Source organism: Octopus sinensis, linkage group LG5, assembly GCF_006345805.1.
Source record: "Octopus sinensis linkage group LG5, ASM634580v1, whole genome shotgun sequence".
Classification (NCBI taxonomy): domain Eukaryota; kingdom Metazoa; phylum Mollusca; class Cephalopoda; order Octopoda; family Octopodidae; genus Octopus; species Octopus sinensis.
This window is the reverse complement of record NC_043001.1, coordinates 20614828-20631358: the sequence shown is the minus strand read 5'-3', so window position 1 is coordinate 20631358 and position 16531 is coordinate 20614828. Positions and strand designations below refer to the sequence as shown.

General features: G+C 39.2%; 1 protein-coding gene, 1 long non-coding RNA gene and 1 other non-coding gene across 5 annotated transcripts in view; all 3 read right to left on the bottom strand.

Moving 5' to 3' along the window:
- Positions 1-5897: 5897 nt before the first annotated feature.
- On the bottom strand, positions 5898-8762 carry LOC118763587. Its single transcript, XR_004999337.1, has 2 exons — positions 8594-8762; positions 5898-8548 (listed from the first exon to the last, which is right to left on the bottom strand). It is a non-coding gene; the product is annotated as an uncharacterized LOC118763587 (long non-coding RNA).
- A 920-nt stretch (positions 8763-9682) lies between these two features.
- On the bottom strand, positions 9683-9799 carry LOC115212477. Its single transcript, XR_003881750.1, has one exon. It is a non-coding gene; the product is annotated as a U6atac minor spliceosomal RNA (small nuclear RNA).
- Positions 9800-13834: 4035 nt separating this feature from the next.
- Positions 13835-16531, bottom strand: part of LOC115211871 (inhibitor of nuclear factor kappa-B kinase subunit alpha) — a 71096-nt gene continuing 68399 nt past the window's right edge. For all 3 annotated transcript variants that reach the window (XM_036503199.1, XM_036503198.1, XM_036503200.1), the window contains exon 21: positions 13835-14314. In XM_036503199.1, the coding sequence (XP_036359092.1) occupies positions 14260-14314 (55 nt within the window). In that variant the 3' untranslated portion in view covers positions 13835-14259. The remainder of the gene's footprint in view (positions 14315-16531) is intronic.

Sequence of the window (16531 nt, the reverse complement as noted above, 5' to 3'; positions counted from 1 at the left end):
CTCATTCTCTTTTTAAGTCTGGTATGCAAAGAAACCAACACTTTGTCAAGGTGTGTAGGGACAAACACAAAAGACACACACACACATGTGCATACATACATACCAACATATAATATATTGGGTTGTCTGGAAAGTTTGTGCTGATTTTTAAAGGAAAGAAAAAGGTCAATAAATACTTGCCATTATATTTTTAATCAACCAAATATGAACCATTTTTTGCACAATGCGTCTCCATCTTTCCTTTAACTTTAAAATACCCTCTTCCCCGAACTGAGGTGATTTCCTTAGCAAAGAATTCATCAAGGTATCTTTTTATGTCATCCAAGGAATTGAAATTTTTATTATTAAGACTATTCTACAGAGACCTGAATAAGTGGAAATCCAGGAGGGTCGGGTAACATATCCCAGCCGAGCTGCAGCAATTTTTGTCTGGTTCCCAAAGCATCAAGTGCCGAAAATGAACTTTCTTATCTTCCATTTTAAAGGGTTACAGAATTAACACAGGTTATAGGAACATAAACCTTCTTCCATGAAAAGATAGCTTAAACTGTGCTCTAAATGGAGGTGCAGTCAAATCCTATTTTATGGACTCAACCATGTTCTAAAATAAATCGAAAGGTAAGCTACTATAAATTGGCACAAGCTTTCCAGACAACTTAATATATATATAAAACAGGCTTCTTCAGTTTCTGTCAGCCAAATTCACTCAAGGCATTGCTTAGCCTGGTGCCGTAGTAGGAGATGCTTGTCCAAAGTACCAAACAATGGAACAAAATGTCAAACCACACAATTGTGAAATGAACTCCTGAACCACATGGCCATGCCTGTGCTCTAAGTTTAATTAATCTATTGTTTAGTAAAGACAATTACGTCCCTCACCCTTTTTCACATTCTGGCCTAGGGAAATTGTTTTATTTTAAAGAATTCCAACTGCATTTAACCCTTTAACATTCAGATTATTCTTTTAAGTCATCATCATCATCATCATCGTTCAACGTCCGTTTTCCGCGCTAGCACGGGTTGGACAGTTCGACCGGGGTCTGGGAAGCCAGGGGCTGCTCCAGGATCCAGTCTGATCTGGCAGAGTTTCTACGGCTGGATGCCCTTCCTAACGCCAACCACTCCGCGAGTGTAGTGGATGCTTTTTACGTGCCACCTGCACGGTCACCAGCATCTGGCAGAGTTTCTACGGCTGGATACCCTTCCTAACGCCAACCACTCCGCGAGTGTAGTGGATGCTTTTTACGTGCCACCTGCACGTGCCACCAGCATCGGTCACGACCGGTTGGAGCATTTAACGTGCCAGCGGCATGGAAGCCAGCCAAGGCGGTGCTGGCAACGTTCGGATGGTCTTTTTATGTGCCACCGGCACAGGAGCCAGTCGGGGCGGCGCTGGCATTGGCCACGTTCGGATAGTGCTTTTTATGTGCCACCGGCACAGGCATCACAACTACTATTTTCATTGATATTTATTTCGACGTTCATGTTCATGTACTTGACTCAACAGGTCTCCTCAAGCACAGCGGGACGTTCTGGGATCCGGGGTACTTTGAATGGGCAGGGGCTATGCGGAACTGATGCAGGAAGCAGCCCGGGTCTTTGCAGTCACAGCATATCTCCAGAGATCTCGGTCCTTCGCCATTGCCTCAGTGAGGCCCAACGCTCTGAGGTCATGCTTGACTACCTCATCCCATGTCTTCCTGGGTCTACCTCTCCCCCTGATACCTTCAACTGTTTGGGAGTGGCACTTCTTCACACATCTCTCCTCATCCATCCGCAGCACATGACCATACCATCACAAGCGTCGCTCTTGCACACCACATCTGATGCTTCTTATATCCAACATTTCTCTCAGGGTGCTTACACTCTGTCGTGCGTGCACACTGACATTACACATCCAGCGGATCATGCTAGCTTCATTTCTTTCAAGTCTACACATGTCCTCTGTAGTCACAGCCCATGTTTCACTACCGTGAAGCATGGCAGTTCGCACACATGCATCATACAATCTACCTTTCGCTCTGAGGGAGAGACCCTTTGTCGCCAGTAGGGGTAGGTGCTTTCTGAACTTTGCCCAGGCTATTCGTATTCTAGTGGTAATACTCTCTGTGCATCCACCTCCACTACTAACTTGGTCACCCAGGTAGCGGAAACTATCAACTACTTCTAGTTTCTCTCCCTGGAGTGTGATGGAATCTGTTTTCTGAGTGTCTGTGGTGTCTATTGTCCCTGTGCATAAATGTAATGCTTATTTATTACCTCTGCAAGGAAAGAGGTTATGTTTTCATCGGTGTTGGTTTGTCCGTTTGTGTGCAAAATTTGATGAAACTTACAGGAAAAGTTGGTAATGACACAAGGAACAGATGATGAAATTTTGGTAGTGATATGCGAATTTTTATGGATTCTTGAAGGATTTTTCATTTGTTATATTTACTTTACATGAAGTATTAGGTTACGTTCTTTGATTATCTCCCTTGAAAACACGTTCATCGTTTCCACTTAACGTATTGTGGCGTTGCTGTTTCCAAAGTTTATTTTCGTTTCTCTATTAGTAATTTTACTAGCGTATCTATCTTAGAATGAGCTGCTTGGCGGAGGTCTGCAGAGGATGACACGACAAGCCTTGACTATTGGGATCGACTCAAAAATCTCAGGCTTTGCTCCTTCCACCGCCGCTGTGAAACTAGCTTACTGTTGTCTTTGATGTATCATAACTGCTTCAGATGATTCCTGTTTTTAAAGGGTTTTTTTTTTAAAAAAATCATATGGCTGCGTTATTTTTTTAAAATCCTGCCAAGGAGGTTATATTTTTGCTGGCGTTGGTTTGGGAAATTGGGCGATTTTCAGTATGCATGTATATGGGTGGAAATGAGCTGCTTGGCGGAGGTCTGCGCTCTCCGAGTGCTTTTCTAGTTCACATTGTTTTGAATTTATTCTGCATTATTTTGTAGCCCTGAGATTTTGATTATATGACTGTAAATTTTTAGATTAACATTGTAGGGTAGGTATGAGTGGCTGGATCTGGCCAGTTTGAAAATAAAACAGGAGGAATATTTTGGGTGGATACAACCAGTTTAAATGCTAATGGGTTAAACAAGTCTGGCAGGCATTAACAATATATTTCCCAGAAATGCCGCACATGTAAATCTTCTGTTGCAGTCTTCCGGACATGAGAATGCTAATAATAATAATCTTTTCTACTATAGGCGCAAGGCCTGAAATTTGGCGGTGAGGTTTCTTGTTGATTACATTTGACCCCAGTGCTTGACTGGTATGTATGTTATTGACCCCAAGATGATGAAAGGGAAAGTTGACCATAGCAGAATTTGAACTCAGAATGTAAAGATCAATGAAACACTGCTAAGCATTTTCACTGATTTCCTAATGATTCTGCCAACTCACCACCTTAATAATAATAATAATAATAATAATAATAATAATAAAGGGCCCTGATGCAGTACCAGACAGTGGCTCTCCTGGCTTCTGATCTTAATTGATTGGAAGTGTTATCCTGTACATTGTTTTGTCTTGGTATAAAAGATGGGCTACAGCAAATATTCTGCTAAATACCACAGATTTGCTTGTCGGTTGTTTGACCGTAACCAGTTGAGCATGTCCCTTGGTGGCTGGCGATATGTGCATCTCTGATCACGAGCAGAAGTAGTGGGGGAGCATCATAGCCATGTGTTGAGAGGGATTCTTTGGGGTTTGAATAATTCACCTTTGGAAACATGGGTGTTTTGTTCAACATCCTTAAACAACCCTTATTCAGGGACCTTTTGAGTGGGATGGGTTACTCGACCAGAAGAAAATTCTAACTGGGCCCCACCTGCAAGCTCATGTGCTGTTTATCTTGATATGCGATCACCACATCGCGCACATACAGTTGTGATGCATGTGCCTGGTGTACCCTTATTAGACGGGTAGTCATGATGGGTATATTAGGCTTCGTATATTTTACCCCAGTGTCACTTTGATGGCATGCACTGCTCTCTCACACAATAATAATAATAATGGTTTCAAATTTTGCCACAAGGGCAGACATTATGAGGGGAGGAGGTGCATCAATTACATTGACCCCAGTCTTCAACTGGTACTTATTTTATTGACCCTGAAAGGATGAAAAGGCAAAGTTGACCTCAGCAGAATTTGAATTCAGAATGTAGAGAAGAGAAAAATACCACTAAGCATTTCGCCACCAGGCATGCTAACAAGTCTGCCAGCTCACCACCTTAAATAATAATAATAATAATAATAATAAGAGCCAAGGCAGCACCAGCGTCCTCTCAATGATTAGCCAGAGATGATTTTTAAAACGAGAATATCTGAAATAAACTTGATTGTTCTCACAAATGATAATACTAAAAATGAACCCGACCACTCTGAAAAATTAAGTAAAATACAGGAAAAATAATTCAGAATCCTTGTCTGGTACAGAATCAATCCCCAAATCTAATCAGTTCATGCCAGTCACAAGACCAAACATCCCTGAAAGTTTCATCCGAATCCATCCAGTGGTTTTTGAGATATCTTGTCCATAGACAAACAAACAAACATGACTGAAAACTATATCTCCGCCTTCGCTAAAGCGGAGGTGATAACAACAATGATTTCTTTTAGCTACAAGGGGGTAAGATGAAGGGGATACCCACCTTGTATGTTGAGGAGCATCCTAAAATTGCGGCTCCTATTTATCATTTTCACCCTCTCTTCTATATGCAAGTAGCCATGCAACTTCTCTCTAACAAGGCCACCCTTTCCACCTCAAATTCCATAGCCTTTCTTGTTGCATGGTGATCTCACTATTACTGCTGGCATGAATAAGTACCCTGTACATGCTGTAAAGTGGTTGGTGTTAGGAAGGGTACCCAGCTGTAGAAACCGCACTAAAGCATGGAACACAATGCAGTTTTTGTACCCCAAGGATCCTGTCAAACTGTCCAATCCATGCCAGCTTGGAACATGGACATTAAATCAAGAATGTCAAATTACATGTTACCAACTCCCAGCTCTGTCTTGTACTAATTTTACTGTTGATCTCCTTAGCTTTCATGACAATGTTCACTAGTTTATCATTGTAATCACTTCTTCCACTGCATTTTCTCTACCTCTTTAGTAGATCGTGCCTGCCATTGATGAAAAACTTTTCTGTACTACCTGTTCAACAAAATGAGTAGCTAACATTATACCTACATAGCTTGATATTTTCAATGCTGGATGTATTTGTACCTATATCTTTACTATCCACAAGGGGCTAAACACAGAGAGGACAAACGGATTAAGTCGATTATATCGACCCCAGTGCATAACTGGTACTTATCTAATTGACCCCGAAAGGATGAAAGGCAAAGTCAACCTCAGCGGAATTTGAACTCAGAACGTAGCGGCAGACGAAATACCTATTTCTTTACTACCCACAAGGGGCTAAACACAGAGAGGACAAACAAGGACATACAAACGGATTAAGTCGATTGTATTGACCCCAGTGCGTAACTGGTACTTATTTAATAGATCCCGAAAGGATGAAAGGCAAAGTCAACCTTGGCAGAATTTGAACTCAGAACATAAAGACAAAACGAAATACCGCTAAGCATTTCGCCCGGCGTGCTAACGTTTCTGCCAGCTCACCGCCTGATGTATTTGTACCACTTTGCTTTTATCTGATCATTTATCAAAGGCAGCAACATTTTAAACCACGAGTCTAAGAGATGATATTGTGACTAAGATGTCATATCACTATCCTTTACCAATTCCTTAGTCAGGCTACTAAAAATATACGTTGCTGCCACTTTTTGAATGAATTATCATCTTCTAAACAAGGTAATGTAACTTAGATCAAGTTTTTTTTTTTTAAATAAAACATTGTTCAGTGAAATACAAATCAAAATTCAAGATAGGATTTTAAAATTTATTTGAATAAAAAAAATGTATTTTGAATCAACAAAGATAATTGAAAATTGTTTTGCCATTTAATTTAAATATAAAAAAATAGTTTGAAAGAAAATGTTTGATTTACTTCCAAATTGTTGTAAATAAGCTTCACTCAGCCAGAATATAGACATATTTTCACAATTATTTTTTCAATTTAAAGAAAGAAAAAATATAAGAAAGGTTTCCAAAGTAGCATATTTCTTTGTTGTTTTAAATATTGCATCTCATTTATTTACTTTTGTAACTATTAAAAAATAGCAACACAAGATGACTCTTTTATATAAAATCTTTGCAGCAAAGTAAAGATACAACTAAAACCTTTCAACTTACAGTAACTGTGGTTGTGGATTCTGTTCTGTTACCACTTTGAGCAATTTCTCTTTCAATCTCTGCTGAACACAGACATTTTTGCAGTAAAATAACTTTGCTACATACTTCACATCCATTACCTTAGGTTTTGCTTTTAATTCTCCCAGCTATCTTGTTTGATAAGTCTTGCATTCTTAAATGCAAATCTATAGTAATCCAAGTTATCATCTTCAACATGGCTCTGAACTATCCCAATCTAGTTCCATAATCCCACCTCTTCTTCTCTGAAGGCATCTCATCAGAACAACATATATTTTACACACAAAAAAAAAATAGAAACCTCCCTGACCGACCAATTAATGCCTTCATTGTGTTACCTCCAGCATTTACCATCATCTGTAAAGAACTTTACACTTTCCATGACACTTTTTTGACTATATTTCTGATGAAATGGAAAAGTTTAATACATTCAGTTGCAGTAGTGAGGCATTTAGAGTCTAATGTTTTGGGGCCTTTCTCTTTATCTGATGTTTAGGAAACAGTTATAGGAAAGTAAAATGGATTACACTGACCACGTGTTTCAGTTAATTTTGAAAATAATCAAGGGATTTGGAAGGATTTAGTAAAATAACTAACTTTTCCATTTCTAAACTACTATTCTGAATATAATAAAAGATTTTTATATAAAATTATGATGCAAGGTTTTAATTGAAATATCAACCCCTCAAAATAAATTTTGTATCACAGAATCAGAGGGCCATCATTGCAGGTTTAGTACCAAAAGGGTTAACTGATCGGCATCAAGAGTTGGTAGAAATAATACATTATTTGGTTAAATGCTTTGTTTTTTTTTTCATAAACTGAAATCTTGCAACGACTGACTTGGCCCTTCATTCCATATTTTAGTGAAAATTTTAAAACTGGTAAATATACAGAGTTCAGTAAGATTAGTAATACATCAAGATCAATAAAACTGGTGAGACACCAAGTCAACAGAATCATTAATACACAGAGGTGAATAAAATTAATAAAATACAAAGTTAAATTCCATTGGAAATATTCATCAACAGATATTGGCCCTAATTCTGCATCAAGCTGATACAGGAAGTATAATACAAGAAAAAAAAGAATGAGGTTTCTCAGATAATTTAGTTAGTAAGAATGGTAGCACCACCTCATAAAAAAAAGAAAAGGGGAGATGTCTGGATTAATAGTGATACCAAATGATAGTAAAAAATATTGGAAATAACATTAGAAATTCATGATTGACAGTTAATAATTAAAAGGATCACATACTACTTACAAAAATAAAGATAGTATAAATATGTAAAGAAACCTTTTTCCATTGGATTAGTCTAGAGGAAAGGAAACGTGCCCGTAGCCCTCACAGGCTCTTTCAGATTAGTGAGGTTGAGCAGTTAATAATTTTTTCCTCTTGACAGCTGCAGAAAAACATATGCAAGGGGACAATTCCAGGAGAGCAAAGTTCTGAGGAGGAAGGGTATAATGGTTAGTGAGGGATCTGGGGGCTGGACAGTGTGGGTGAGAAGAGGAGAGATGAGTTAGGTAAAGCTGTTTGGGTGACATTAGTTTGAGAGCAGTCAATGCTGCAGAATGAAGTTTGCTGTAGTAGCAGAAGAAAAGCAGTGAGTGGAGGTAAGACATCTATGGACCAAGGGTTGTGTGCAGTAGTAGTAGTAGTAGTAATAGTAGCAGCAGCATTGTCCTAGATGAGGAGAAATGAACGAACATATTGCTACAATGCAAGCAATGAAAATGAACCAAATAAATTGTGGAGGAGAATAATTAAAGCAAAAGGAGATATTTACAGAGGAAAAAAAAAAAAATTAAATGATAGGTTCATGTAGTATATAATATTAATGATTAAAAAAAAAATTAATCATCAGATAAGAAATTGAAGGTAGATTAGTTTGTAATACGAGATTGTCATCACCGTTTGAAAGTTTTGATTATTTGGTGAGGTGGAAAGAACTTCTATGATAAGACATCTGTCAAGTTAACAAGGATACCTATTTGTGGTCTCTCATTCTGTTAGACATGGCAGCTAAATTCTCCCCCAAACCACACCTTACTATACTAAAAAAAGCAACAAGACATGTTGCATAATGTAGCACTGAATATTCTGGCATTTCAGCCAGTATGCTCAACGATTCAGCCAGATTGCTACATTAATGTGTGCGGATATTGATCACCAATATATATATATCAACAGATGAGGTAAGCACCAATGAGAAAAAACAAGAAATTAGTGCCTCTGAACTATAAAACTCTGTAGCATTTGTTCCACCTAAATGCTACAGATACACAAATACTCCTTTGTCATCATGCTCACCGTTTTTAAATACCTATGAACCAGTGATTCTCCCTCTGGAAACTGGAAGCCGTTCAGCAACGTGCAACCAAGAGAATACTCCATCAGGTATTTGCCATATTCTGAACGCCTTATTTCCCTGGGCATGGATACATTGAAACTCCGACATCTGGCAGCTGACTTGGCAGACACCCATAAAATTATTAACCATCTTACAAACAATAACTCTGAGCACCTTTTCAAACTCCACCTGTCTAACACCCGTGGACATGTTTACAAAGTCAGAAAACAGCATAGCTCCCATGACTTTCGGAAACGTTTTTCACACTAAGAGTTGCTGAAGCATGGAACAGACTGCCGGCATCAGTTGTTAGTTGTCGGAGCACTGCTTCCTTCAAAACTTCCATGCTTCCTGAGATTCACCAACACTACACCTGATTTTCTCCCCTCCATACACACACAGGCATGTATCTGACTCATACACTGTTCACTTCTCAGACATTTGTACATTACTGCATATGTTTTATACGCACCTTTGACAAGTTGTGGTGCAGCTGAGCACTGTATACAATAATTTCATTATTATTATTATTATTATACCTCCCAAACATTCATAAAATAAAATACTAACAAATGCAAGCATATCTACTCAGTTGTTACAGAGGGGGAGATATATTCTCCGTGATAAAACACAGTGAGTAGCTTGTTCCCCAGTTTGAACCTGCATCAAGCATATTTGGACATTACAATTTTACTTATTTATGTTCACTTCTTTTGTCTGGCAGACACAAAATAAGATAATAGAAACTTTTATTTCTATTTTTTTTAAAGCATTCACTTGTTACAAGGTCCTTAGACCACTGAAAACGTAAGTGCTACAAGAATAAAATGGACATTTGACAGAAGTCAATAGGTGATGATGTACATTAGACTTAAAAAAGACTGGAGGTCATATTGGAGAGGAAAACAAGACTGTGGAAAGGAATTCCAAAGTTCAGAGGTGCGAGGGAAGAAATTCTGATGTTATCTCAATAGTTAAACTGATCAGTCCTTTTTATTCTTTTACTTGTTTCAGTTATTTGACTGTGGCCATGCTGGAGCACTACCTTGAAAAAAAAATAGGGTGTTCTAAAGTAGAGAGCAATGCCCATATGTGTTAGAAAGATTGATTGATCTCTTCTGTCCTTGTGAAGGGATGTGCTAACCGCCATTCCATTTTCGCAACTCAGATATTTTCATATGGAACAGACAGAAAATATTTCTAATATCCTGTGACTTCACATGCCTTTGAAGTAAAAACAAAAACATCAAAAAAATTTTTAGTTCCCCAAATCCAGTTGTTGCTGTTGAGTTCTATGTTGGCCTTTACTAGGCATACAAATGACCGAAAATATTACAAACTGACTTTCCCATCTAATTTTTTCAACCTGGACAGATCCAGCCTCTCACATATATCCAATGATGATGATGATCATCATTACTAGCATGGGCTGGAAGGTTCGACTGGGGTCTGGGAAGCCAGGAGGCTGCACCAGGCTCTAATCTGATCTGGCAGTGCTTCTACAGCTGGATGCCCTTCCTAACACCAACCACTCCGTGAGTGTAGTGGGTGCTTTTTATGTGCCAGGGGAGGCTGGCAATGTCCACGATCGGTTGGTACTTTTTACGTGCCACCGGCACGGAAGCCAGTCAAGGCGGCGCTGGCATCGGCCACGTTCGGATGGTGCTTTTTACGTGCCACCGGCACAGGTATCACAACTACAATTTCCATTTGATTTTTATTTGATGTTGATGTACTTGACTCAATAGGTCTCCTCAAGCACAGCAGGTCACCCTCATAGTTTCAAAAATAAACAAGCACATAAGTGTAGGTGTGGCTGTGTGGTAAGAAGCTTGCTTCCCAACCACATGGTTCTGGGCTCAGTCCCACTGTGTGGCTCCTTGGGCAAGTGTTTCTTTTACTATAGCCTTGGGCTGAGCAGGGCCTTGTGAGTGGATTTGGTAGACAAAAACTGAAAGAAGCCTATCATATATATGTGTGCGTGTGTATTTGTGTTTGTTCCCCACCATCACTTGACAACTGGTGTTTATGTTCTCGTAACTTAGCAGTTTGCCAAGAGAAACTGATAGAATAAGCACCAGGCTTTTAGAAAAAAGTGCTGGGGTTGATTCATTTGACTAAAAATTCAAGGCATGGCCACAATCTGAAACAAGTAAAAGATAAAAAAAGATAAACAAAGACATCTTGAAGATAAGAGATAATGCATGGTTAATTAAAATCAATAAGAAACAAGAGTACTCAGAGAGCACAGACTTCTGCCAAGACAACACCAGCATCTTCTCAACGATTAGCCAGAGATGATTATTAAAATGAGAATATCTGAAATAAACTCAACTGCTCTCACAAACAAGAATACCAAAAATGAACCTGACCACTCTCAAAAATTAAGTAAAAAAACAGGAAAAATAATCCAGAATCCTTGTCCGGTACTAGATTGATCCCAAAATCTAATCAGTTTGTGCCAGTCACGAGGTCAGACATTCCTGAAAGTTTCATCGGAATCCACCCAGCGGTTCTTGAGATATCTTGTCCATAGACAAACAAACAAACATGACTGAAAACAATACCTCCACCTTCACTAAGGCAGAGGTAATAAATAAGCTTTACATTTGACAGAGAATCTGAATGTAAAGAGTTAAAAATGCTGGGGTGTGGTTTGAAGGCGATTTGACTGCTATGTCTAGCAGATCAAGCGACTATGCAGTGGTCAGTCCAATCTGTAATTTCTTTTCCATATAAAAAGATATTATTAATGGAAATCACCCCATCTATGTTTTTTAAAGACGGTAGGTGTAGTTTGAAGTCTATTTAGCTGCTATTTCTAGCAGAGCGAGTGGCTATGTAAATGGTCAGTCCAATTACCCTATAAAAAAACATGGTGGCCATGACCATCACATCTATTTTTACTATTTTTATTTTGAAAATAATAGGATACAGTTTGAAGAAGATTTGGCTGCTATTTCTGGCTAATTGAGTAGCCATGTATGGTCAAGTAATCCAATCTATAGCCTCTTTTCTATACAAAAACCAAAACAATAACACTATATGAGCTACGACCGTCCCATCTATTTGTTTTTTTAAAGCTGGCAGGGTGTAGTGTGAAGGAGATTTGGCTGCTATTTCTAGCAGATCGAGCGACCATGTAAGGAGTCTTAGTAAAAAATAAAACTACAAAATATTACAAAAGCACACACATCTGAAGAAATTGTCTTACACTTGATTTAAAATAAAACTAGTTAATTTTGTTTTGATGATCCAATTAGTCCCTTCTCCCATTTCACATATATTTTGGTAATCTTAGATTATTCCCCAAAACTTTATACACAGCACAGGCAAGAATGTGTGATTAAGGAGTTTGCTTTGCAACTTCGTGGTTTCAGGTTCAGTCCCACTGCCAATGCAACACTTTGGGCAAATGTCTTCTATTACATCATTGGACTGACCAATGAATTTTGGTAGATAGGCGCAGGAGTGGCTGTGTGATCAAAGACATTCCAAGATATAATCATCTTGATAAGATTAGGAAATTATTCATAATTATAGGCGTAGGAGTGGCTGTGTGGCAGCAGCTTGCTTACCAACCACATGGTTCCGGGTTCAGTCCCACTGCATGGCACCTTGGGCAAGTGTCTTCTACTATAGCCTCGGGCCGACCAAAGCCTTGTGAGCGGATTTGGTAGACGGAAACTGAAAGAAGCCCATCGTATATATGTATATATATATGTATGTGTGTATATATATGTTTGTGTTTGTCCCCCCAACATTGCTTGACAACTGGTGTGTCTACGTCCCTGTAGCTTAGCGGTTTAGCAAAACAGACCTATAGAATAAGTACTAGGCTTACAAAGAATAAGTCCTGGGGTCGATTTGCTCAACTAAAGGCAGTGCTCCAGCATGGCCACAGTCAAATGATTGAAACAAGTAAAAGAGATGGTAACTGTGGATGTAGGTCTACAATATGTGTTGAGCGTGTCAGATAATATAATAGTGAACTTATTATATACAGGGCTCAGGTGCACTACAACTCATTAGAAAAAGTAGCCAAAAGTGCAAGAGTAGCAAATAGAATAAAGCACAGGAGGTGAATAGTGAATGAGTTGTTTAAAACAAAAGAAGAGGGGACATCAGGTGTACTGTTGGTGGATTTCAGGAAGTTTTGAAGGATGTAAGGTCCTGACAGCTAACAACTGATGCGAGTAGTTTATTCCATGCTTCAGCAATTCTGGACATGCATAGGAGTAGCTATATGGTAAGTAGCTTGCTTACCAACCACATGGTTCCAGGTTCAGTCCCACTGCGTAGCACCTTGGGCAAGTGTCTACTACTGTAGCCTCGGGCCGACCAAAGCCTTGTGAGTGGATTTGGTAGACGGAAACTGAAAGAAGCCTGTCGTATATATCTATCTATCTATCTATCTATCTATCTATATATATATATATATAGAATAAGTACTAGGCTCGCAAAGAATAAGTCCTGGGGTCGATTTGCTCAACTAAAGGCAGTGCTCCAGCATGGCCACAGTCAAATGACTGAAACAAGTAAAGAGAGTATGCAAAAAATGTTTCTGAAAGTATATTTGTGTTTGTCCCCCACCACTACTTGACAACCAGTGTTGGTGTGTTTACATCCCTGAAACTTAGCCGTTTGGCAAAAGGGGGCTGACAGAATAAATAACTTGGGTTGATTTGTTCAACTAAATCTTTCAAGGCAGTGCTCCAGTATGGCTGCATTCAGATGACTGAATCAAGTGACAGATAAAAGAGATTATCAAAGTCTCAGATTTAATTGACAGGAGTGGCTGTGTGGTAAGTAGCTTGCTTACCAACCACATAGTTCTGGGTTCAGTCCCACTGCGTGGTATCTTGGGCAAGTGTCTTCTGCTAGCCTCAGGTCGACCAAAGCCCTGTGAGGGGATTTGGTAGATGGAAACTGAAAGAAGCCCATTGTATATTTGTATATATATATGTATATATATATATGTGTGTATATGTTTGTGCATCTATGTTTGTCCCCCCGGCATCGCTTGACAACCGATGCTAGTGTGTTTACGTCCCCATAACTTAGCGGTTCGGCAAAAGAAACCGATTGAATAAGTACTAGGCTTGCAAAGAATAAGTCCTGGGGTCAAATTGCTCGACTAAAGGCGGTGCTCTAGCATGGCCACAGTCAAATGACTGAAACAAGTAAAATAGTAAAGGAGTAATCATCTCAATGACTTGCATATTTATTCTTAATGAATATACTAGTTACAGCTGTGTTTTGTCACAGTGATTAGCATATTCATGTTCAAATCTACCGGAATGCATTAAGAAGAGATATGCAAGTCATCATTTTCGCTCCCGCTGTTCATTATGCATATGACAATTTATTATCAATAATCTATTGCACAGTATAGTACGAAAAATAAGCCAAGTGGATTGAGCTTTGCGAAATGAGGGATAAAATGTATCTACCTCAATCGTTTTGAAAATTATTAGAGAAATACTGGAAAAATTATTCCTCTCACACACATTAATTTGCTGTATATTGGCTAGGCAGATGTATTTTTTTATACAGACTATGCAAGAAGTACAATGAATGATGTGATCATGGTTTGAATCCTGGTGGAAACACGGCTCGTTTTTGTTTAATTGAGTGATAGATCAGGAAAATCAGGAAAATCAGCAACCAACATTTCAAAGCTAAAAAAAAAAGGAAAAAAAATTAATGATTAATTATGATATTGTTTGAGAAATCATTAAACATTTCAAATTTTGGCACAAGGCCAGCATGTGTATGTGTGTGTGTGTGTATATATATATATATATATATTTATATAATTGAACAGGCAAACTCAGAAACAAAGCAATCAGCAAATTCCTAGAGAACAACTGTGAAAATAGGAGAACAACTGTGAAAATAGCTCAGAGGATCGGTTACTTACAATTAATGAATTCAGTAGATTACAGAAATCACACATGCCAAAACTAATCTTGTCTGTGCTGGTGCCATGTAAAAAGCACTCAACCCACTGTGGCGTGGTTGGTGTTAGGAAGGGCATCCAGCCATAAAAACTGTGAAGACAGACACAGAAGTATGGTGCAGGCTTTTGCCTGGCCAGTTTCTGTCAAACTGTCTAATCCATGCCAGTATGGAAGGAGGACGTTAAATGAGGATGATGATGAGGATGATGATGATGAAAGGCAAATTTGACCCCAAATTTGACAAACACACATACATATGATGGGCATCTTTAAGTTTCTGTCTACCAGATCCACTCACAAGGCTTGGTTGGCCCAAAGCTATAGAAGAAGACTCTTGCCCAAGGTGCCACACTGAACTTGGAACTATGTGGTTGGGAAGCAAACTTCTTATTTCTTTACTGCCCACAAGGGGCTACACACAGAGGGGACAAAGGCAAAGTCGACCTCGGTGGAATTTGAACTCAGAACCTAACGGCAGATGAAATACTGCTAAGCATTTCGTCCGGTGTGCTAACCATTCTGCCAGCTCACTGCCTTTGGGAAGTGAACTTCTTACCATACAACCACAGTATAGTTAAAACTGTATTCCAAAGCCTTCAGGCCCACAAAATACTTCACCTTTGACTCTCTTCTGAGTTCCTTCAATAACAGCTGTCTTAAGTCTCTCATGGGTCCTTGGACTCCTAAGGCCAGAGTTTAACTCAAATTTCCATGGTGTAAGTCTGAGATGAAACTAAATCCTGAATGGGATGCAAGTCTGTCATAGTGTCAATTTCCTAGTTATTACTGGAACTTATTTCCAGCTGAGTGGACTAAAGCAACATGAAATGAAGAGTTTTAGTCAAGAACTCAATGTACCACCTGGTCCAGGAATCAGAACCATGAATTAACAACTCTGTGCAACACCGAAGCTACTAGATCCTGCATCTTCACAAGAGCTGTTTTGGACCCTGACAAACTGTCCATCTCATGCAGGCATGATAAGTGAACCAATCATCACTAGGTCCACCTACTCAATCCACCCAATTATCATTAGCACTTTGTCCCGCACTCTCCTACACACAAATGTCTGACATTACTCTTCCCCTTCTCTTCTCCCTTGATTTTTCCATTACTACATCCCAACATTGCTCCTACTATTATTCTCTCCACAGCTATCCTCTCACAATAATAAATTTGTTCCATTCATTATGAGGTTCTCTTTTCTTTTGTGAACTACCAGAACACTCTGTGAGTGGTTGGTATTCAATTTGAGCAGTGACAATGAAGGACTTGAGAGGGATCTTTAGTCCAGTTGATGACAGATCAACCTCTATAATGTCGTTGCCATGTAAAAACATACACCCAGTACCCTCTGTAATGAGACTGGTCTTAAGAAGGGCATTCAGCTGTAAAAACCATGTCAAAATTGAGACATTAGAGCAAGATACAGCCCTCAGACCTGTTGGATCCTGTCAAACCATCCAATCCATGTCAGTATGGAAAATGAATGCAAAATGATGATGGAGATGAATAATGCTGCTACAACTGCAATGGTACAGCTGCAACATACATATTGATTGGCAAAAACTCTTCACCAACACATGGCCGCATTGTCTCCTCACTATACAACAGCCACCTCTGCTTGTTTGAATGGCTGTATACCTATCTCTTTACTACTCACAAGGGCCTAAACACAGAGAGGACAAACAAAGACAGACAAACGGATTAAGTCGATTACATCGACCCCGAAAGGATGAAAGGCAAAGTCGACCTCGGCAGAATTTGAACTCAGAACATAGCAACAGACGAAATACCACTAAGCATTTCGCCCGGTGTGCTAACATTTCTACCAGCTTGCTGCCTTGCATACCACTCTCATCCATCCCATCTCCTGTCATCACCCACACTATGTCACATACCTGAAGGCCTGCATTTATCACTTGCCCAATAGCT